Source organism: Zeus faber (genome assembly GCF_960531495.2).
Source record: "Zeus faber genome assembly, chromosome: 16".
Taxonomy (NCBI): Eukaryota; Metazoa; Chordata; class Actinopteri; order Zeiformes; family Zeidae; genus Zeus; species Zeus faber.
In genome coordinates, this window is record NC_137202.1 from 22,941,804 (window position 1) to 22,967,432 (window position 25,629).

At 44.5% G+C, this 25,629-nt stretch overlaps 1 protein-coding gene across 1 annotated transcript; it reads right to left on the bottom strand.

Annotated features, from left to right (window-relative positions):
* Positions 1–2,340: 2,340 nt before the first annotated feature.
* pgbd5 (piggyBac transposable element derived 5) lies at positions 2,341–24,484 on the bottom strand (the record flags this gene model as incomplete). Its single annotated transcript, XM_080017102.1, has 7 exons — positions 2,341–2,536; positions 3,486–3,591; positions 4,535–4,732; positions 7,335–7,515; positions 10,616–10,750; positions 15,094–15,524; positions 24,160–24,484. 7 exons carry the CDS (start codon positions 24,482–24,484, stop codon positions 2,341–2,343), a joined length of 1,572 nt encoding a protein of 523 aa, XP_079873228.1.
* Positions 24,485–25,629: the final 1,145 nt, after the last annotated feature.

Here is a 25,629-nt window from a genome sequence, read left to right on the forward strand (position 1 = left end):
TTGTTATTATTTGTTGTCATTATTATTATGGTGGGGGGCGTCAAATCATTGAAATCCTCTGGAAGGCAGCTCAGCAAAAAATACTGTATACCGCTGATTTAGGGTTTGCCTTTCCAGGTAAAAGTCCCCCGATAAGGAAACCAAAATCCAAACGGGAGGGAGAGGATGAGGAGGACATCTACATGAGGCCTTGTTGCCACACCGGGTCGCGTGGCTGATTTCTTTTTTAATGTTGCCGGCGGATCCGTTTCGGCATCCGGAGATGAAATCCAGCCGGATTATATAATATGGTTATATAATATTTATCCAGAGTCTCCGATATTAGATCCAAATGACGAGCACAATGTTTTTGCCTCTGATTATTCATTTTGAAATGTTCCTTCCTTCCGGCCCCTAGAATCAACCTTCCTCCCTGCAGCCATGTTGCATTCAACCAGCAGCTGAATGGAAAAATGGCTTTATTTGGTATTGAGTATAATTAAAAGCTTTGCCTTCAGTTGCCTTTTTTCTTTTTTATTATTATTATTATTATTATTATTATTATTATTATTATTATTATTATTATTAACACTTCCAACCTGGTATTTTGAGCAGGGTATTCGGGGCAGGGAGGCCTTTTTCCGTGCGTTGTTTTGGCCCGGGCCCAATCTGAACCCGCTTTGCTCTCTTATTAAATAACTACGCTCTGATTCTTCTTTTGGTTTTTTTTCACACGCTAGACGGTGACGGTGACGCTGACTCCGCCCCGTTGGCGTCAGGTCACCGCGGCGCCCGGCTTTCCGGGGGGGGGTTCGAACAAACACGACGACGTACCTGGGTCACAAAAAGCCGCACCAGATCGTCTCTCTCATTGCGAGAGAAATGGTAAGTTCTGCTGACATCACACGCACAGACAAACCCCCCCCCCCCGCCGAAATAATAATCATTTTGCCGCGCGGGAGGGAACGATGGTCGTCACGTCAAACAGGAGACAGGTGAGGACATCACCATCCAGTTGCTTTATGCATGCAGTGTGTGTGTCGTCCCCGCTGAGCCTCTGCGGCATGAGCACAGCGATTCTTTTATTTTTTATTTATTTATATATATCATATGTATATATATATATTTTTTTTCTTATCTCCTAAGTGCATCTTCTCCAAGTTCTGTCTTTGGGGCGTGGATGATACGAGTAAAATTAGGAAAACTGACATCATTTGGGTGTGACCTCTTCCCGTCCCAGTCGCTTTGCGGGGGACACGTGGTGAAATGTCACTCCTGTTATTTGTTTTGTTTTTGTCGCGTGTTTTTATTTATTTTTTATTTTTTGCCCGTTTGATTTTTGGCGCGTGGTGTCGAGCTGCGTGTTCGCGAATATTTACAGCGGGATGGAGGAACGGGAGGGGGGAGAGAGAAAGAAAGAGTCCCAGCGTGCCGTCGTGTTCATGGTGTTGTGGATTTGCTGTGACGTGCCGCAAAGGGGGTGATGCCGTTGTATATACCAAGCCTGCCCAAAGTGTGGCCCCTTCAGAACCTTTCATTTTTGGCTTTTAGGCTGACGATAAGAACCATAAAGACAGATACGTTTTGCCAAATGTCCTTTTCTTTTGGATTCCTAAATTTGAACGGATCGCATGCCGGACGCGGGCTGTGTGGGATCAGTTGTTTCGTTTTTGGACACTATATTGCTTCATATGGGTTTGGCACGTTCATTTATTTGCTGCCCTGAATGGAAAGTTTGACATTTGCAAAGTAAAGCGCACCTCAGATAGAGGAAATGGCTCGCCTTTTGTTTCGTTCGCAAAAAAAAAAAAAAAAAGAGAGAGGAGCAAAGCCCACTTTACACCGAATCCGGCAAACGACAGCAACAAACCGGAAGTCGATTCATCCCTACGGAGACGCGCTGCGGGGCGAGATTTCCGCGCGGGGCCGTATTATGGGACGAAAAAAAACCCAGATGAAGTTCCTCCCGCCGTCGGGCGCGCTTTCCTCGGATTCGGCACAAAGCCGGCCTCGAACCCGGGGGCCGGCGCGCTATTGCACGTCCTGCGAACGTCGCGGTGTTTTCTGTTGGCCTGTTAAGTTTCCGGTTTCGTCCTCAGAAGGGACACAGTTTGGGAACTCCTGGTATATACGGTGTCTGCCTGCGTCTTCTTGTCTGTGTGAGTGAAAGTGAGTTTTTTCCCCCTAAGAACCGCCCGGGAAATTGGTCTCTAACCCAAGCATCTGAAAGAGTTTCTCACTGCATCCCGTGTGTGTGTGTGTGTGTGTGTGTGTGTATTTGGATATATATATATATATACGGCGCTCTCTCTTCTCCTGTTGGTCTCCTCCTCCTCTTCGTCCTCCTCCTCCTCCTCCTCCTCACTGCGTGGGGGAGCAGTCGTCCAGGTCCAGCAGCTCTTTGACCAGTCTCTCTCCGAACTGAGCTCGGCTGTAGCGCTTGACGGCGTAGGCGTCGGACATCTTGTAGAGGATGTAGGCGTTGTTGATGGCGATGCTGATGGTCAGCCAGAACACCTGCTGCCACGTCTTGTTGGGCTTGTGGAAGATGAAGTACCTGCGGGAGCAACATCGTCCGCTTGAACGGGAACATGTTTGCCGTTTGCCGCCGCTATGAACGTAAAAAGGTGCACCGGGAGGCTCCCGGGTGTCAGACAAGCGGTTGCCTGCTACGTGAAATACATTTAAAGAAATGTTTTATCAATCCACTCAACTTGACGCGATGTGTTCAGAAGAGAATGATAGGGAACAAAACAGAATAAGATCGAATATAACAAAGATATTCTCAATAGACGTATTATTAGGAAATTCAAGAAGAAAGGTAAAAAAACGGGGAAAGGCAAAGGCTAGACAGTTTGTTTTCCCCATGATGTCATACTGATATTAATACTGAATACTGACTTTAATTTACTGCTGATACTGCAGTCTCTTGTATTAATAATGCTGCAAAACTATGACTTAACCTAGATTTAACTGCTACACTCCCATCTCGGCCTCACTAGGAAACTGTGTACATAGATAGATAGTGTGCACACTGGATTTGCAGTTTCCTACTGTATGTCATTGAATCTTCCTCCAGTATTAAATTATCTTGCCTCATCTTATCTTATATAATCTTATCTTATCTCTTGTTTCTTATTTTATGTCATCTTATCTTATCTTATCTCTTATATCTTATGTTATCTTATTTTATCTTATCTATAATTTATTATCTTATCTTATCTTATCTTATCTCTTATATCTTATCTTATTTTATCTTATTTATTATCTTATCTTATTTTTATCTTATCTCTTATATCTTATCTTATCTTATTTTATCTCATCTTATCTCTGATCTCATCTTATCTTATGTTCCAACCATTAAAGCCGAAATGTAATAATCTCAAGAGTATACATTGTACACATAAACACCAACACACTGATTGAAAGGCATATATATATATATATATATATATATATATATATATATATATACACAGTATATGTGTTTGAATGGTGATACATACTTGCTGTACTTATCATCATATTTGCAAATATAGCTGAGGTGGGCAGCGAAGGCCTCGACAGCCAGGGGGCACGGGATCTCTCCACTTTTCCTCTTGATGATCATACCTGCCACGCACACACAAACACACACACACACACACATACACACACACACACACACACACACACACACACACACACACACACACACACACACACACACACACACACTCATAAAACACATAGGAATATATATTAATTTATCAAGCAGAAATTGAAAGTGTGAGAGATATACTTGTGACATTTCATTGTATAATCCTCAGTGTATTAGGTAAACATGGAGAACCTGTTCCAGCTCCGAAATGGATCAGGATGGATTAAGCTCTTATGGATTTTTTTTCTCCAGTCGAGGCGGAAATGTGCGCCTCATTTAATCTACATCAAGGAATAGCGGAGCTGTGATAATCTGATTCCCTCCGTTAAATCTCCGACAATCCCCCGCCCCCCCACCCCCCACACACACACAGATTATGGAAATTCGATGAAATACCTCCCAAATAGAGAAAAAATATTTTCAAATATAGTTCCCAGAATATCTTGTGGCCTAAGTGAGATAACTTTATTAATGACTAAAAATAAAAATAAATAAGTAAATAAATACATACATACATACATTTTTTTTATGAATATACATATTATATTTATTGTATTTCTAAAAACATATATATAAATGAATATTATTCACGATTCAGCATTTTATTAAGTATGAAAAACAATTGGTATATATATATATATATATATATATATATATATATATATATATATATATATATATATATATATATATATATGCGCAACATTGCACAATTTCAATATTGTCAGAATATGAATTGTTGGTTTGAGGTTTAATGTTCATTGCAAATCTTTTGGTTCATTGTATATTTCCAATTCTTTCCCAATTGATTGTATATTTTTTGGTTTATTTTTCTTGTTTCTTGAGAAATTTGAGTTTTATTGTATGTTGCCAAGTTTTTCTCCTTTTTTTCCGTCAGTTTGTCCGCAGCCGTACCCTGTTTGATGGGCGAGTAGGCGTTGGTGAGGAACCTGAAGTGTCCCTTGTTGTACCAGCTGATCAGCGACAAGCTTCCCTTCATCATCACCCGCGACTGGCCGCGCTGCGCCGGCGCCGACCCGCCAACCAGCATGCACTGGGGCAGGCCGGTGCAGTCGCTCTTCCTGGTGCTCAGCAGGCCGCAGCAGTGGATGTCTGCAGCGGGAAAAAGTGCGAGGAGGAGCAGACGATGACAATAAATCCAGCGGCGAAGCAAAACTCCTGGCAACGGGGCGCGAGAAAATTTGATGGAAATGATCTTATCCCGGCCTGACCTCTTGAAACGTCTTCAAGGGCATCACCTTTCTTTAAAAAGTGACTTATTCCACTTCCTAATCCCTGGAATGCTCCGAATGAGCTATTCTAAGAGGCTGCGGCTGAGGACATATTTTCCTCAAAACCGTCTGAATCACCTCAACACGTAATTCTAGGCCATTCTAACCCTAACGTACACACACGCACGCGCGCACACACACACACACACACACACACACACACACACACATTGCAAGTACAATGCAACCTTTACAATGACAGAGATGGAGATAAATCCAATTAGAAGATAGAACTTTCCCAATTTGTCTCCCACAGAGAAACCCCTTCACCGTTTTTGCCTTTGCCTCCCTCTCTGTTATTTACCCTTCCGCCTGCTCAGCCTCCGTCTTTATGTTCAACAATATGAAGCGGAACACAATGGATGCTGAGTCCTGCTGATTTCTCGCATCCATTTCGGGAATGATGTCTATATATGAACTGAATGTGGGTTTTCATGCATTTGTAAGTGTGTGTGTGCGTGTGTGTGTGTGTGTGTGTGTGTGTGTGTGTGTGTGTGTGTGCGTGTGTGTGCAAACTAATTAAACGGGTGCGCTTATCAGCCCGGCATGATCAATTACGAATGAAAAAAAAAAAAAAAAAAAAAAAAAAGAAAAGCTGACTCGGCGCGACGTCGGCGAAAGTGGGGCGAGAATGAGTGAATCACTGTGCTGCGCCTTCCACTCACCCTCAAATTTCACCGGTAAAACCGGGACGGAATATTTTGCCCCTTACATGATGACGACTATCCAGTCGACCACAAAAAATGTCGGAAACATGTATAACTGGGCTTATTATTATGGTCTACGTTTTACTTATAGTGATGGACGACTCCTGGATGATTTGCTCGTAGCGAACAAATCTTCTGAATGAATCAGGCGTCGGGAATCACTCGCCCACAAAACGGTGAGCAAGCAAGTCGACTCACAAACTGAACATAATTACAGAGGATGGGATCAAGGACTGGTGTAAGAATTCATCCCACAAACGGACGTAGAGTCTGAAAAAACCGAACGACTCTTTCGACCGGGCGACTCGTCGAGAACCCAGTCTCCAAAAGAGGTCGAACCGGTTAAGTGCAGCGTTGCCGTTCGGATTTTGCATTGAAAAATGTTCACGACCATGGTCGACCAAGGGGGTGGGGTGGGGTGGGGTCAAGCACCGGCTGCAGACGGCAGCGGCGCTTCCTTTTCCGCTGATTGGTCCGACTCGGGGCGGGGAGCTTTCTTAACGTTTGTCCGTCTTGCAGAAGGGCACCGGCGCACCGGGGTTGTCAGCCGACCTGGAGGCGGACCGAAGAGTCATTCCTCCCGTCCGTGATATTGGGAATTATTATCATCACTATTATTATTATTATTATTGTTATTATTATTATTATTTTTATTTATACTTGTGGCCGGCCAGCCTTTTGTTCACGATAAAAACAAAAAATCTCGCCATGTTGGAAAATCACGGAAGAAACGTCTCCCTAAAGCCCCTTCCAACACGGACAAGCACGTGTGAACTGCTGGTTTCTGGGGCCTGTGGACGATGTGGTAACGCGTGTGTTTGGGCCTGGTCTTCTGCGCCCTAAAAAAAAAAAAAAAAAGTATTTGAAAGGGAAACAGTCGCGATCCGGTCGCCTGGAAGGATGGAGGGGCACGCCGCACGCCGCAACGCTGCACGTGTACACGGCCGCGGTCTGCTGGTTTCATTGCAAGGTGAAGCTGCTTCTCCTGTCTTTGTTGCTCAGCCCGGGGATGTTATCATCATACGGTAATTGGGAAAATCAAAGGGGAGGGAGGGAGGGAGGGAGGGCGAGAGGGAGAGAGGGGAGGGAGGGAGATGAGAGATAACAAGCTGTGCAAAGAACAGGCAAGAAGCAAAACGGAGCGGAGCGAACAGAGAGGTCGACGAGGGAGGGTTTTGAGGGTTCGGGCGGAACGGGAGGCGCCCTGAAAGATTAGGAATGGAAATGTATTCGATGGAGGGAGTGAAAGGGATTTAGGGAATATACCCTATTAGGGTGTAGTTATTGTCATGTGGTATTATAACTGTGGATATGCTATATTCATCTCTCTGTCCATCCATCCGTCCAGCCATCATCCCTCCATCCAACCGTCCACCCACATCCCTCCATTCATGCACAAAACATCCATCCATCCGTCCATACATCCCTTCATCCACCCATCTATCATCAATCCTGCCATCAACATCCATCCATCCACGATCCATCCCTTCAGCTATATTTCCATCCATCCATCCATTCATCCATCCACCCAACATCCCTCCCTCTTTCATCCATCCTCTACTATCCATCCATCCATCCCTTCAATCGTTAATCCATCTATCCAGGCATCCATCCATCCATCCATCCATCCATCCATCACTTCATCCATCTATCCATCCCTTCAACCATCCAACAATCCATCCATCCCTCCAACCATCGACCCCGCTGACCACACACCCTGCTTGCTGAATTCACTGAAGAGGCTCAGGCTGGTGATGGACGGTCCGGTGAACACGATGGTGTTTTTCCCAGAAATGTTCTGGCAGAGTTGCTTGGCCACCAGGCTGTGGAGCTGAGGCTTGTTCTTCAGGGTGGAGAGGCCGTCCGTCCCCTGGCCCTCCTTTAGATGGACGGAGATCTGGATGGGAGGGGAGGAGGAGGAGGAGGAGGAGAGGGGATGAACAGATGATGTCATTACAAAGACCTTTTCAATAAACTTCGTAGATTCCCAGTCTTTTCCCCTTCCGCTCGCCCCGAACTCCAGGTCTTTGTATTTTATTTTGTAATTTTCTCCGTTTCGAAATCAGCGTTCGCTCGTCCTGAAGATTACTTTGCTCTTTACGCGGCGCAGTGTTGAAATCCTCCGGCGAGATTAAAGGGTGAAGCGTCGTGGGACGGTCTTCACTTTAGGTTTAGAGAACATAATTACCGCAGCTGAATTGACCGCTTGCAGGACGTGGAAAGATTAACTTCAGCCTCGGAATGGAATGGGTAAGACAGAGTAAAGGGAGAGAGTGACATTGAACCCTCCTTCTAAAAGACCCTGTACTGGATAATTTCACTGCTCCCACTTTGTCTATACATCAAAATGGAACCGTGTGCATTTAAATAGACGCGGCGCTGCCACCAAAGAAGAAGATGGATCAATTTGGAGGAAAGTGAGGGTTTCAAAATCCAAGCGTTGGCTTGAATTTGTATCTCGTTTAATGAACATGTGCCATTATCGAGAGACGGCAGGATCACAAACGCGCCCGCGCACGCATGCACTCACACACACACACACACACACACACACACACACACACATACACCACATTAAAATCTAGTGCTGTGCTGCCAACATCTATTGTTCACAGGCTGAATGCACATTAGTCTGATTAGCTCCCATCCGCCAGAGCCACTCAGCGCTGGATGGACTAAGTGGCCGGTCTGCGTGCATGTGCGTTTGTGTGTGTGTATGTGTGTGTCTGCGTGTGTGCACGTGCACGTGGGAGTGTGTGCCGTACCGGCTAATGGAATCTTATTGATTCACCGCCGTTAGTTCTTTCATTTTTCTCTCCCTGGGTACGATTTGTTTCGAGGAAGTGAATCCCGCTGGTAAAGAGGGGAGCGACTGGTGAATTTCTGCCATCGTTTTGTGTTCCAACGGCTCTTTGTGAAAATGGGGAAAAAAACTCGGCGAAGTGAATTATCGACATTCACTTACGTCGCGCATTAAAAAAGAAAAAAAAACTGTTTTTCGAAGCGGAGTTCGGGAAAGATGCACACGCCGGCTGCTAGCGTCCTTTCACTTTGTCGACTGAAACTTCTGCAGAATCAGAGCGGATTGGGGAGTTGGCATTCTGCACACACCGCCGCCCGCTCCCCAATGGCAGCATTGAAATTCTGTTCTAAACCACAATCCGGGAAAAAAAAAGGGAAAAAAATGGTTAAACATCTCCTTTGCATAGCATCGCTGTGTTCTATTTATGGGTTCTTGGCAGTGGAAAGCTCCCTCGTGTTTCATTCTCGTGCGAACCATTGCAAACTCTTGTAGCATTGGATCACATTATGTGAAATGGAAAAAGCAACGAAAGAAAGAAAAGAAAATAGCAGGTGTCCGTTATGCAAGTCATACATTTGTATGACTTAAATACAATACAATGCAAAGCTTATACAATGCATGTATAATACAATATATGCAAAGCTTGTCATTAAATGTTGTGTTGAAGGGTATCAACGTTTATAGTTTTGTTTGTTTCGATACAGCCGGTCGAGTCTCCGTTTTCGATCATTCTGCCCTCGAAAAGAGTATGATTTTGTCGTTAACAGGTGTTTAATGTGCCATAACTCCATGTTGAAGCCCCGCCCGTGTTCCCCACTGCGCTACAGTCCTACCCTGGTCCAAAACCAATCTGCGTAGAAGGACCAGGCCGATCACTCTGGGTATCAGAGAGAAAGAGGAGCGCCCTTTGTGCCAGGACTTGCCTTTGTACATTCAGTGTCTAACAATAGGTCTGTTTGTTGCTGCAGAGGGATTTTTTGGGGGGCCTTGGTGAATAAGCGAGTGTGGGCAGCGAAGTAAAACCTCCAGGCAAATCCGTACCGGGACCGGACATTTTGCAGTCAAAAAACCCCCCAAGGAAATAGATATTGTAGAGAGAATGAAACATCTTCTTTTAACGCTTTTCTTACTCTACACATAGAATGTTTGGGCATCGGGTCCCAACAGGAGCAGGAGACTCGCTAACCTGTAGACTTAGCATGATTTGAAAATAGCTTTGCGTAGTTATTCACTAATTATGAATAATCATTGAATGAATTACCAATAATTCAAGAGAAATAATGATTGAAATTCATTAGCTGAGGTATGATCACAAGGTCTAAATTGATGACCCAAAACTGCAAATGAGTATAATATTAAGATTTTTTTATTGTTGTTGTATGTTGCTTATGATAGGTACCATGCATATAAAGATTATTATTATTGCTATTATTATTGTTTTTATAATAATAATAATAATAATAATAATAATAATAATAATAATAATAATAATAATAATAATAATAAATGTGTTGTGGTGCAGCAGAATTACCATCTATTTCTAATCATAGACAGCTTTCTGAGACAGCTTTATTATGATGGAAAATATCAAATGAAAAAAAATGTGTGAACGTCAAAGCCCCGCATATTGTGAATTTGGGAATTTACTTATGATATTCTTCCACCCATGCGAAGCTGCCAGACGTGTTACACAAGCGGAAGGCGTGAGGTGTGGCGGATAGAGGCTGTTCTCGTGAAAACAAATCACCGGTTTCCCTGGAACACATGACGAGTTAACACAGCACACAATGGCGGTATGAATTATTAATATGTCTTGAATTATTAAACACTTTTGCCCAAAAATATTAACAATGTGCTTTTTCCACATGTATTTTGTCCCCTGGGTTAACTCCTGGGTATCTCTGACAAAGAAATGGGAAGTTGGCAGATTTCCCGGCGCTAGTAATATACCAGACATATGCAAAGTTATGTGATTTCTCTCAACTCTCCTGGAAGCTGATTTGGGGAAATTCAAACAACGCAAAGAAAATTCCACAAGAAAAATGGCTTTTTTTTGTCTTGATGCATACCCTTGGATTTAAGTACCACTTAGTATATAGATATATAAAAAATGTATAAAAGACATAAGTCCCCAAATGGACACACACACACACACACACACACACACACACACACAGAGTTTATGTAGTTATACCTGGCAGATAAATCCGGTGGAGGTGCACTGTCGGACCCAAAGGCTGAACTTTCTCTTCTTCCTCTTCCTCAGCTCCCGCTCTGTACAGGTGGTGATGAAGACGGGGTCCTCGTCGATCAGCGGCTCGTGGAGAACCTACAACACACACGTACAGGCTTACTGTGTGTGCGCGTGTGTTTGCGTGTGTGTGTGTGTTTGTGCATGTGTGTGTGCGTGCATGCGTGCTTGCGTGCGTGCGTGTGTGTGTGAGTGTGTGTGTGAGTGTGTGTGTGTGTGTGAATGATTAAAATATGAGAGAGAGCGAGAGAGAGAGAAAGAGAGAGAGACAGAAAGGGAATTCCAGGCTATGGAGGCTTTGGGTTATGTGATATATGTGATGGTTTGAGAAATATCTCACCTAGTAAACAAACACTCGAATGTGTGTGTTTGTGTGTCTGTCTGTGTGTGTGCGTGCGTGCGTGCGTGCGTGCGTGCGTGTGTGTGTGTGTGTGTGAAAAGATAAGCAAGGATGTGTGACAGAGCTGCAGGAATCCACGGTGCTCAGCAGAAATGTCAAACTGTGGCACAACACTCCAGTGAAACACTGGCTGCCAGGTGTCATCCTGAAAACAACCCCTTTCTGAAAATCATCCTCTCTCCTCTGCTTTTTTGGCCGCTTTGACCTCTGTTTCATCTCTTTTCTGTGTTATATTTCTATATTTCATAATTTGTTTAAAGGCACATGGTATTTCGCAATATCTCTGCTCGGAGATTTTATTTTATTTTATTTATTTATTTTCAATTCATATATTTTTAAATATTTTAATATTATTTGTATTTTTATTTTATCATATTAATTTATTATTAACTTTATTTTTATTATTCTCTATCTATATAAATCAACATTTTATTGGAGAAATAAGTTGGTAATGGCAAAAAGTCAGACTGATTGAACCTGCACTTTGACCGCTTTGATTTCCTTTACCATTTCCTCCACAAATCCACAACTGGAATATTTATTTTCGAGTCAGGTTTTATTAAAAACCTGACTCGAAACAATAAGAGCATAAATCCAATCACCCAGAGACAATTTTCAGGGATTTTAGAGTTGATTTATTCCCTGTTTTATGTGCATCCTGGGCAGTACTCTAGCATTTTACATTCTACATTTGAATAAAGAATGATTTTGTTATTGCTGAGTGCAGGAGCTATAAATCCATAAATGGCTAATCACAGCATTCCATGATGATATCAAGTGCCATGAAGTGAATGAACAAGCTTTGCGGAGAATTACAACCGCATTTGGTGTACAGTACATACCTGCATATTCCTTTTGGTGTTTTTAGATTTGTAGTTGACTCTCAATTTGTGTTAAATGTTTTTCCTCGTTTACTTATTTGTTTGGCACTTCACCCTGAACCACCTCTTCGTCTGCCAAGCGACGATGCATAAAATACAGATACTGATAGCAAACGATACATAAAAAAAGAATAATGCACAGATAATTAAGTGTATGATGCAGTATTACAGGGGCATGCTAGTCATCTATGTTACTATCCCATGTACTCTGAGCCTTGACCGAGACAAATTTGACAGAAAGTGTTTCCTCTCGTGTCCTCCTCTCTCTTCCTCTCTTCTTTCTGGCCGGCAGGCCGTAGAAAACTCCGCTCTCTGCCATTTTGATTCGGCTAAATGACACGCCGCAAACATCTGTGGAGTGGTGCTTTCCGCCTGCGCCGTGGTAACTGGCTTTGTGCGCCTTCTCTCAGCCCCTGGCACAGAAACCTAGCAGATGAAACAAACTGGCCTAGATACAGACATCCTGCCGAAGCGAGAGACACACGCACACTGTCTGATTTGACTCGAATGGCCTCATTCCTTTACTTGGGCCAGGCTGGTGATGTTTGGCGGGTAGTGGGCTGGGTTGGGTGCACAGTTACGCGGGTTAGCTGAATTAGTTAACCCTCGAGTTAACCCTTTAAGTCTCTATTGGATTCCTCCTGCACCTCAGGGGGCAGCACAAATTGATCCATCGAGGATTAGGCCGCTGAAGCCTTTTTTCGGCGATGGGATCGTTTAAGCCCGGCCCCCAACGCTCCCAGTGTTTCTCCAGCACCGGTGTGGGAGCGCAGAACTCTTAGATTCAGCCCGGTCTCTCTGCGCTTCTGACCGGACCCTGCTGAGGCGACGGAGGGCACGACGGAAGGGGGAGCCCCTAAAAAAACATCAACGTGACCATGCTGAACTCACGCAATGTCTGTGGCGGTGACATCGGCACACTCCTGGTAGCTTGGCTCTCTCTTTCCGGCACCCCCCCCCCCCCCATAAGCTTGTACAATGCCATCGCGCATTATATATATAATATAGTAAATATTCTTATTTTGAATATTATTGTTATTTCTGGATATCAATAATTATTTTGAAAATGTAAAATTGTGACTACATAAATAATGATAATTTCTTTTGGTAGGCTATTTGGTCCTATAGTCACCTGACCGCCGCACCGCCTCCACACTGGCTGAGTAATTATTAAATTGCAGGGTAATGAGGGCCCGGTGTGTCTGAGTGAGGGAAGCGAAACTGTTTTCAACTGTGAACGTGAAAGTGAACGTGAACCCAAAGGTTAAGGAAAGTAAAGTAACATAAGGACAAAATAGTGAAAGGAATCATGATAGAATGATAACGTTTAAGTTGTTTATTATTTATAATTAGTGCGGTTTTTATTGCCCGCTTTTGTGTTTTTGGAAAATGGACAACGGGCGCCGAAAAAACGGAACATTGGATTTGTGTTTTTCTTTTCTTTTTCTGGAGGACGCATTGAAATGATCCCTCCTCGGCGCCCCAGTGGCATCACAAGACTTCGTGCTGAAACGGAGGTAAACAGCACATAGGCAAGGGTGTCTACACCCCAGAGGAGGCTTGTCCTGGGGTCTGACAGAGAACCAGAGTCAGTCTTGTGCTATGGCTACCAACCTCTCTTTCCAAAACTCCAATGCTGCCTATGAAATGCCACACTTGCACACTATTTAATATTCCCCATTAGTATTTGAGCATTTTAGTATAAACGAAACCCTACTATGCATCGATTGGTCACATGCCACTTTAATGCACATATCTGTATATACATAGGCATATTCCCTCTATCTATTCCACTTTATTTCTTTTTATTTTTATTGTATTTTATTCTATATATTTTTATTTTATTCTATAAGTATTCAACTTACTGTATTACGTTTTAGGAGTCAGTTAGTCGGCCTATAGAAAGAAATGTTTTACTTTTATTTTTTCCTAGGACATATTGTGTGCTATCACCGGGTGCGTTGCATTACATTTCACTGCATATATGTATGAAAGTATGTATATGTATGTGACAAATAAAAAATCTTGAATCTTGAATCTTGCGAATGGGTACCAGGATGACATACTACAATCCTGTATTATAAACACAATTCAATTGAAGGGGGAAGGTGAACCATACCCCATGCTCCATTCCCCTGAGGTTAATGAAATTGGGTCTCTACCATTCGCTTTTATAAGGCAGGGTCAGGGTTGCTGGCCCTAAAATCGCTCTTGGTGCATTAAATGCATTATCTCTAACGCATAGATTTGCTGACCACACACTTCGATGACCTTTATTGCTTCAAGACCGAGTCGGAGGGGCAATGTTGACTCTCCCCGCCCCCAGACGTTGTCGTTACGTCTGTGTTTGAACCGGAGATAAGCCACTGTTTGCGCCGCTACAGTGGAGCTAGAAATGCCAGTCACTCTCCGATGCATGGTTATGCGCGCCGGCCCGGTGGAGATCATGTTTACCCTGCTCAATCCATATCACCGCTGGGGAAGCCGCGTTAGGGAGGGAATTGTGCTGTTAAACGACGGCAGTCGGGATAAAACCACTTGTCAGTCTCAAAGAGAGAGAGACGGCCGATCCTGTCTGGTCGAGCCGTGACTCATCAGCATGCGAAGCGGCACCGGTGTGACAGCGCTAGAATGAGAGACAAGCTGTGGTTTGACTCTGGCAGATGGCTTAGAAGGAGTTACTCCATAGTAAATCATTCCCGGAGTGATAGACTTGCCTCACGTGATGGTGAAGGGTGGCCCCTATGGACCCCGGGTCAAGGTTCGGGTTACAGTTGGCCTTTAGGTTTGAGGAAAGAAAGAACGTCCGGACCTGAGAACCGGTTTGAGTCAGATCGATTTCCCCAGTTTTATGATTAGGGTTAGAGGGGGTGCGGTGTGGCCCGAATCCCAACTGGGATTAGTTATATCGCTGCTTTGTGCTCCTGCTTTGCTGCTTTGCTATGAAATCCTCCACCTCGTCTCTACGGTCAAACATAAAATAAGCGAACCAGCAGTACACCAAAACTAGATATAAACGAAACGCCGCAAGTCACCGCCACCAGCTAAACTGAACTCGTACCATCGGCGGTAACGGCAAAAAGCACAGCTGTACAAATGACCACTGAGGTGCACCGCAGTGAGGCACGCGCCGAACACACCTGCGTCTGCGAGGGCCTGAAGGTGCAGCTGAACGACTGCTGCAGAGAGTCCAGGAACGGCTGGATTTTGTACAGGCCCTGGTTGCTGCCCTGGGACGGCCGGAAAGCCACGATGTGGAAGTACTTAAGGATCTTCTCGAAGCGCGCCTGGCTCATCTTCAGCGCGATGCTGCGGTTGCTGAAGAAGCCCGAGCTCCAGATGCTGAGCACCGACTCGCAGCGGTGCACGCTGGTGGAGGTGACGAAGCCCAAGAAGGCCTTCATCTCCTGCGCGGTGACCGGGCACCAGCCCTCGTCGGCGCCGAAGCGCTCCTGGAACTTCTTGGCATACATGTTCGTCTGCGTCACCATGTTCTGGATGCAGTTGTCCGGGACGAACAGCTGGAAAAAGTCGAGGGCTGCGGAGGTCGCCGACATCTTCTGGGCCGGTCCTGGGAGGAGAACAGGGGAGGGTTCAAAACAGTGACTAAGAAATGGATTTTTATTTTTTTTTATGCAGTTTTAATGCACCACACATCTGGAACAAACTCCCAGAATAACCGCAGATCTGCTGCAAAATCTCACCACTTTTAAATTAAGGCGGAACTTTTCTGTTTGCCGCCGCCTTTTACTAAACCAAAACATTCTTTTTGTGCACGGCGCTGTCGCTCTTACTTGATTTTCTGCGTTGTATTTATTTCTCTCGATGGTGTGTTTTTATAATGTGTTTATTTGCACTTTGAATGCTTTTGTTTTATGTAATGCACTCTGAATTGCCTTGTTGTTGAAATGCGCTATACAAATTAACTTGCCTTGCCTTGCCATGCCTTGAATGAGAAAGAAGGTTGAGAGGTAAACAGCGACAGATGAACATAAGCAAACTCCCTTTTTTTCTATATCCCGGCAGTAAAGCCTTCATTTTGCAATATGCTTGAGCGAAATGACAAGCTGCCTCCTTCTGACAATAAGTAGAATGAAACACGCTCAACTGGCTGCCGTGAGTCACTCTCTAGGACGTGTGGGCTGAATAGAATCTGTCTTGGACTCGCGTTAACTTATCTATTTAATAATCGTCATCTCAAGTTGAGGAGGCGAAAAGAAAACATTTCATACTGACAGGAACGCACGCACACACAAATGGAGAAACCACCAATGTAACCGGTTGTTTGTTGTTCTTACAAATCACCTGTATCTACTGTATCCCGTGTGTCACTAGCCCTGGGCAGCAGTCACAAACTTTATACTGCGTGACACTCACCAGGTTGCCGAGCATTTGTATGCTCTCTTTGCTTTTGTATTTTTGGCAGGAAAGGCTCCCGGCTCTGAGTAAATCAAAATCAATGCGGGGCCGTTTACTGATGAGTTCTGGTCTGAACTGAGCTCTGACTAAGACGTGTCTGGAGGCAAACTATAGCACGTAAGTCAATGTGGAACTGCTCCGTGTCGTTTAAGCACAGTATGTATCTGCCATTTGTTCTCGAGACAAGACACAATAAAACGCCACCACGCGCTTTGGTCCACTCTGAGCACTGGGTAATACTTCCAAACCTGCTTTTCATTCATTGAGTAATGTATTATTCTGCAATATGCTATTCCTAGAGGAATTTAATCGGTCTGGTTTATTTTGGCCTTTACTGATGAAGTGATATTCTATAGCTCTCCAAAAATCTAAACATGGTACGGTACAACAACATTGCTTTTGGTCTTAGTTGTCTGCATTAAATATATACTGAACTGACTGAACTGTTGTACAGTAATCCCAGCCTCTTTCCTATCAGATTTTCTGTTAAAAGATAAAATGGCGGACTCCCTTTTACGAGGTACCAAATTACTCCAAATGAAATTATACGAAAACAGAACATAATCAAATAAATCAATGATTAAATGTGCCATTTTATTTTTAAATTTTCCATGAAATCGTTCAAATTAATATTAGAAATATTTTGCAATAGTCACTATCACAATAATACAACTCTATATAATAATCTTCATTTCCCAATGGCACTTTTTCAAACAGGTATTTCAGAATGCAAATTACCCAGATTTTTTAATTTAAAAAAAACCATACTTTTAATTATTGAAGCTTTTTGAGTAATTTGCTCTTCCATAAAAACACAATTCTGACTTACGGCAAAAATTGAAAGCTCTGAAGAGTCTTAGAAGCTGATGACTAAAGTTGGATTCTAACTTGATATTCTTGATTTTTTTAAATCAGGTTTAGGGTGATAGACTAGCGCTCCCTCTAGTGGTAGAAAATCATGCATTGTAACATGAAAAAGATATGCCTGTGCTTTGGACTTGCCAAAGATATACAACCACTTGATCTCAGTTACTTTTGGAATTGATTTGAACGTCTGCCCCCGGTGGCTATTTTTGATCTACCATCCACAGAGCTAACCCTTATCTGATAATAACCATGATAATAATCATGATAATTCCTAAAAGATGTATCGTCCTATTCATCCAGCACATTATGCTAGATGGCTCCAAGCCCTGACACACCTTGGAGATAGAGAACATATGATACAGTTGAAATGATGAAATGAAATGAAAGGTCAGGAAAAATGACCAAATTTTATTCAGGTCTTAAGCATTTAAATCAAAATTATGAATGCAGATAAAATGTTTTGTGATATTAGGTTCATGTCCGATCGGTTGTACATGTCAGCAAAAAAAGGTGTCAGACAGTAAGCACTTTCATATCTGAGTTTTCAACCACAGAGACCAAATGAGGCCACACTTGTGTTGTAATGTACTTTTTGACTTGCTTTAATAATAATTCTCCCAATGCCTTGTCCTTTGAATAAGATTTTTACACCATGACCCCCCCTTAAAGGCCGAATTTGCTCTATCTTGACCTGCCTAAAGAAGTACTTTAATCTGCCTGAGCTATATATAGTATGTCTCAGATTATAAATGTTACATATTAATATATATTCACAGGTATATATATATATACACACACACACACACGCACACACACACACACACACACACACACACACACACACACACACACACACACACACACACACACACACACACACACACACACACACACACACACACACACACACAGACACAGGCAGGTCACAAATTAAACAAAATCCTGAATAAATGAGTGGAGAAACATAACGAAGGTAGGTGCTTCCATACATGGGGTGTAGTGCCTGACACAATCAAACAGCACCCATGGTGCTCTGTGGCTGAGCAGACGGCCCAGTCAACCTCGGTTTTGGAATGAGACAGCAAGAAGAAGAAAAGATCGAAGTAACTTTGAAAGGCAGTTCATTAATGGTTCCTTCATGGCAGGCGTTTCAGTCCCAAAGGTTGCTCGACTGGAGACGTTTCAATAGGAACAATGACCAACCTGCATTTACGTCTATGGGAAAGACAAGGGTAGGAAAGTCACCAGATCTCAACCAAATCTAACACCTATGGGAAGTTTGGACCGATGTGTTAACAAAGAACCAAATGAGGGGGTATCTTTTGGAAGAATGGAGTTCCATCCCTCGAGTAGAGTTCCAGAGACTTGTAGAATCTACGTCTATTTATACATATATATACATATATTTAATTATATATATTGTATATATAATAAAATTATATACATAAAATCTTATATATATATAATATATTTACTGTATATAAAATATTATATAATATTATTATTTTTTAAAATGTTAAATATGATATCTAATATTATATGTACATAAATAAATAATATTATATATTATATATATAGATATACTGTATATATATACTGTATATATATATATATATATATATATATATATATATATATATATATATACTGTCACTATATATCATGAAAACAAAGCAAAACAAAAGAGAAAGACAACATTTAAGTAATGCCTGTAGGAGGGGAAGTTTGCAGTAGGCTGTGATGTACATGGACTGCATTTATATAGCGCTTTTCTAGTCTTGCTCAAAGCACTCTACAGTTCCTGCCTCAACATTCACCCATTCACACAACGACGGCGGCAGCCGTGCAAGGAGCATACCTGCTCAACGACAACAGTTAGGGGTTCAGTGTCTCGCTCAAGGAGACAGATGGAACCGGGGATGGAACCGGGAACCCTCAGCATCTAGGTCGCGCCACCGTCGCCCCCGTTGTTTATGGTATGATTTAATGAGGCCCAAGCAGCTCGTCTGTCTTATTTCGGTGCTGCAGATTTCCCGTTGCAAGTTTCCCTTGAAGGAGCAGCGGTGGCAGTGGCGACAACTTCAGGACGTCCTATGCAAGGGACTGATCGGACAAATCAGTGCCCTGCAACAACAATCTTATGTGGAATCCAGCAGCTGGGGGTTCAAGTTTTTCAATTAGGATGGGGACATTTAGTGAGATTCAGGACTGATAGCACACACATCATTTAAGGCTCAATTAACTATGACAATTCTATTAACCCTGAATGAAATAATGCGTGGAACAAGTGCACTACAAGCCCCCCCCCCCCCCCTTCTGTCTCCGTCTCCCGATGTGTCTGCCCTTGTTTCACTTCACTGTGTCTACCTCTCTCCCTGTTTGTGTCTGCCTCTTTCTCTCTCTGTCTCTGGCTGCGACACATAAAATAGAGATATCCTATTTAAAAGATAATATCAGGGACAAAAAAACAATTTTGATGAGGAAGGTATTTTAAAATGTGCGAGAGAAAGAGAAAATGCGACAGACAGAGGGGGGACCCCAGGCTTTTCTCCAAACAATGCAGAAAAAACAGTGTGTTGTTATTGTAGATGCATATAATTTACTCTGCTTCCTAAGTGACTGAAACAAAAAGAGCCCCGGGCCAACGTGGAGACTTTCTCATGACAACTCAAAACCCGCACGCATGGGCCCACTCGCCATTTTTGCCTGCCCCCTGCGTCACTTCATCCTGGCGCCTGTGCCAAAGCCATATCGTCCACTCTGATAGAAGCGGATTAAGCATTTCCCTGATTTCGCTGTCAAGCCTGGGACGTTAGTAGATATACAGTGAGTGTTCCCAGAGGCAGCTTCAAAGTCGTACATTTGCAGCATTTTCCTTTCCAAGCCCTGCCTCCGCTGCAGATTTTAAACGGAAATATAAATGGACTGCAGTCATGCACTTTCCTAGTCTTGCGACTCCTCAAAGTGCTTCACAGTACATGCCTCACGTTCACCCATCCACACATCGATGGCGGCGGCCGTGCAAGGGGCACACCTGCTCAACGACATCCAGCTGTTCCTGGGGTGCAGTGTCTTGGTCAAGGACACTTCGACGTGCTAGCAGGAGGAGCCGGGTATCGAACCCGGAATCCTCTGATTATTGGACGACCCGCTGCACCTCCTAAGCCCCCGTCGCCCCATAAGCTCCCAGATTGTCAGGTGCTGTAGTTGTTTGACTATCGGCTGTCAGTCGAGGCTTTAGTCTGGCTTTCATAGCCATGGATTTTCTAATAGCAGATTACTGTGTATTAAGAGTGCCACCTGGCTTATCGTGTATTAGATATCACAGACCAATGCCTCAGAATATGGACCCTGTGGTCTGAAGGCGGAGAGAGAAAGATAAACAATAGTGGTAACACATGTTTGGAGGAAGACCAGGAAAGCAGGATAGATAGACAGCCAGAGACTGGCTGACTGATAGACTGAGAGAGAGAGAGAGAGAGAGAGAGAGAGAGAGAGAGAGAGAGAGAGAGAGAGAGAGAGAACACACACATGGTCACTTGGCAAAAATAATGAATTCCTCTCCAGTCCATGTGTCGCAATGGTAAAATGGTTGTGTAATCGGAGAAAATGGATGTCTGTTTTATAATCCTTGGGCTGATCCGGTGCCACCCTTTGGCCAAGAACGGGGGGAGGGGGGATCATCTCACCATAACCCAAACTATGTGTAAGCCACATTTACAGCATGGTTTTGAGATTTATTTTGAAATGAAATGCCAAAACATTTCTCAAAAAAAAAAATATTAAAGCTTAGGCAGAGTTGCTTTGAGTCAGTTGCGTGGTTGGCCCACAGCCCAGACCCCAGTTTTAAATCTTTATGGTGATATCTTCTGGCAGTATAAGGTGCCTACTGTATACTGTCGCTCTGGGGTTGACTCGATGCATTCTGGTGGCGGCGGATTATTTATGAGCAGGGAACACAGTCTCCCGGGAGTGGGTCTGTCACGACTCCGTCAGTCCTGCCTGAGAGAGACACGCAGACAGACAGACAGACAGACAGACGGACCGAAAGACAGACCGACAGACAGACAGATGCACAAGTGGGATCCAGAAAATTCAACGTGACCAATGCAGCCAACGTGCCACCTTAGTGTAACCTTGTAAAGCTCAAGCAACTTTACATCCCAGTCCTTTGAAGCAGTTATGCAAATGCCCTAAGTGGGGATATGTGGCGAGGTGGGATGCCAATCAGGTCCACTCTCGAGCCTCATAAAAGAAGACCTCGCTTGAAATATTGTCCTTGGCCGCTTGAAGTATTTCGTATGATGCAGTCCCTGGCAGCCGGGAGTCCGGGACACAGCACATTCAGATATCCAGCTTTAGATCATCTGCACCCTGACGCCGTAAGTACAGAACCCCACCCACCCAGGCTTGCACAGATATAAAGTCGTTACACACACACACCCTTTAAACAACCTGTTTACATAGTAATAAGCCTAAACACACATTGTGACGTCTTGGTGTGGGTCGTCCAATCGAACAGGAAAGACCAGGACATTGAGTCAAAATGTGTGTATGTGTCTGTGTGTGTGTGTGTGTGTGTGTGTCTGTGTATTTGGGTGTTTTGCGTGTGGGTGTGTATGTTTGCGTTTTTGTGCGTGTATGCTTGTATGAATTACATGGTGGGGACTCAAATTTGTGTGTGTGTGTCTTTGTGTCATGTGTGCATGCCTTTGTGTGTGTGTGTGTGTATTTGGATGCGGCCAGGTCCGTGTTGCTAACGCTTCAGCCAGATGGCCGGCTCACCTCCCAGGGTGCAACAGGGCGACACGTCAATCTGGAGACAGGGAAGCATCCCCGCCAATCCGCCAACGACTGCCCCATCTGAGGGAGGTAATCCGCGATGGACGGATGCGAGGGATGCAAATCCAAAACATGCCTTTTTAGTATAGCGGCTGAATATGAAGCTGGAAGAACCACAAACAAACCGTCCTTGCAGAAGGGGAGAGGCAGGCCGAGTTCAATTGCCGCGACTTTCAGAGTCCCTAATCTCCAAACACAGACTGTACACAAGGTGCACAGGCAGGGACCGACAGATGGATGGCCGGAAAAAGCAGATCCAAAGCAAATAGACGGAACAAAGACACAGAACAAAAGAAGATATGAGGAGCATGATAGGTAGATTTTTTTGGTGACCCTTTATTTTGCCGTGCCTATAGTTACTGGGTCATTGCCAGGTGGTGAAACACCACAAACAGCAGGTTACTAGGTAATTACAATCTCCTCTTGTTTTAGTCGTAAACTATGTCATCTTCTTATCTCTTCCTTGATGCTTCAATTAACACTAATGTCCGCAGCTTGGTGCATTCCTTACTCTCTCCCACTGGATATCAATGTCATGGCCCACTGTACCCATCAATTCAAGTACCGTACTTCACAAAGGATTAAGCTGGCACAAGCTCAGCTTCATTCCAAGACAGACCCACTCTGCATCATTAAACACTTTGCAATCATTATGATTAGACATACTGAGTCCTGCTTGCCTTATACCGTCACGTTCTACAATTACCGAGAATCTCTCATATAGCTTTAAGCTGTTCATCTCTCTCTACCCGTGTAGTACTCACTACAAATACCAAGCATGTGCCAGTGTTTTATTGCTGTGTTAGGGGGAAACTTAAGTAAAATTGGACCGTAAAGAAGCGTGCAACAGTTCCATGGAATTAACAGGCTCCAACCCCGTCCTTCAACAATTGAGTAAAACTATAGATAGATAGATAGATAGATAGATAGATAGATAGATAGATAGATAGATAGATAGATAGATAGATAGATAGATAGATAGATAGATAGATAGATAGATAGATAGATAGATAGATAGATAGATAGATAGATAGATAGATTTGATCTCTGGGATTCCAATCTGTGAAGTTTATATATATATATATATACAGTATATATATTTGCGCATTTTTTATTCGATTTTATAATAAACTAACATTAATATACAAACATTAGGTGTGTCTGTGTGCCGGGGGAGGGGGACAGACACCCCCAAGTCTCTAAATTAAACAGCCGTGGCTCCCTGCGACGTGCTGGCGTCGGCACACACGGATACACGTTACAGCGTGTTCACGTTCACCGCCTCTCTCTCTCTCTCTCTCTCTCTCTCGTTCTCTCTCTCTCTCCCGCTCTCCATCTATCTCTCTCTCTCTCTCTCTCTCTCTCTCTCTCTCTCTTTCTCTCTCTCTCTCGCTCTGCACCTCCCAGTGCTGCAGATATCAAAGGGGAGACACTGCCTCCAAATTACTGCAATTAAAAATGCAGCACATACACGGACACGAGCACAGTGAGGGAGGAAGCCACCCAGAGGCAGAGGCAGACAGGGAGTTAGGAAAGAGAGAGGGAGTCAGTGAGTCGGCCTATAGAAAGAAATTTTATTTTTATTTGTATTTTTTCCGAGGACATATTGTGTGCTATCACCGGGCGCGTTGCATTACATTTCACTGCATATATGTATGAAAGTATGTATATGTATGTGACAAATAAAAATCTTGAATCTTGAATCTTGAATCTTGAGAGAGAGAGAGAGAGATGGGGGGAGTGGGTAGAGAGAGAGGGGGGGGGGTGGGTAGGGGGGGTAGAGGGGGTGGGGGGGGTTAAGAGGATGGAGAGGGGGACAGAGAGAGGGGGGGAAGAGAGAGAGACAGAGAGAGAGAGAGGGAGGGACAGGGAGGGCGAGGGGGGGAGCATGGGCTCGGTTGTAGTTGCAGTGGGTGCAGTTGCGGTGGGTTTCTGTGTTGTGGCCCCGGGAAGGGGCCCCTGAGGCTGGAAGACCCGCACGCGCAGCCTTCCCCACCTTACACAACGGTGCAATCAATGCCCCCTCTTATTTACACGCATGACCTTATCCACCGCCCCCATGGTGTCGTGTCTCTCACCGTATGTGTCTTTGTACGGCGGCACCGCGACGTCCTGCAGGTTCTCGGTCCAGCCGTCCTCCTCCGCCTGGCTTCGGGACACCGATCCCGGCGGACCCGCTCCGCCGCCGCCGCCGCCTCCTCCACCCCCGCCCCCGCGATCGCCGCTCCCCTCGCTCCCCGGCTCCTCGTTGTCGGAGTTGGAGTCCCCGGAGGTGGTGTAGAAGGGGTTCTCGCTGCTGTCGTCCCCCGACTCGCCGAACACGTCGTCGGAGATCTGCAGGCTCTCGTACCGGGACCGGGCCGCCTCCAGCAGGGACAGCGCCCTCCGCCCGCACTCCGCCATCTCTCTACCGCGACACCGCTCCTCTCCCCCGTTATCCTCCGCCCCGGTTACCCCACACCCCTCCCCCCCCCCCCTCTCCTCTGTTCACCTGTCTTCCCGGATCGCCCTCTCTCTCTCTCTCTCTCTCTCTCTCTCTCTCTCTCTCTCTCTCTCTGTCACGATCTTGCGGTTCGGGGAGACGACAGCCTGCTACACCCTCTCTCTCGCTCTCTCTGAGACTATCTCAGTCTTTTCTCCACCCACCGCGCATTCCCCGCTGCCTTCGATAGCGCTGCCGGGGAGCTGTCCACCTCCTTCGGTGCTGAAATACGCCACCGGTCAAACGATCGGACGCTCGCAGCCCAAACCACGCACGACATCCGGGTTGGAGGGACCAGCCGGCGGTTTCTCGGTTTCTCCTCTCCAGCCGGGGCGGGTGGGGGTGGGTCTGTGGGTGGAGGGGGGGGGGGGGGGGGGGGGGGGGGATCACAATGAATAGTGGCTGCTGATGGATCACCTGACATGACTGTCCTACGCCCCCCCCCCTCCCCCCTCCCCCCTACCGCCCAATGAGGTTGTTGGGCACATCCAACAAAACTGAGATCGTGGAAGATATTACAGAAATGTGGATTTCGACCCAGTGACGTCGGAATGGGAATCTTTATAAATCATAAAGTGCAAGTTATAAAGTGCAAGATGCAGAAAGGATTGATTTCTCTTGGTGCCGGTGCCAATGTACATACATTCTTTTTACATAAAATAAATTATGTGGTAAAGTATACAGATATATTAAACATATACAAACAAGATATGGAAAATATGCAAGATATTCAAGCTTGTTAATTCCTATAGCTGTCATTAACCTAATTATATTCCAATATTAAATGAGAAAGAAAGAAACAACAAAATATGAGCGAAAAATGTATAAGCAAATTACATATGTATGTATATGTGTGTGTGTGTGTGTGTGTGTGTGTGTGTGTGTGTGTGTGTGTGTGTGTGTGTATGTGTGTGTTTGTGTGTACCCTCTATGTAAGGATATGTGCACCAGAGTTATCTCCGAATTAACAATTTTTTGGTTTATAAGTGCGTTGAAACATGGGTGCTCACTACACTTACTAGAGTATGTGTATTTAAGGCGTCCTCGCTTTGATACCAATACAAGA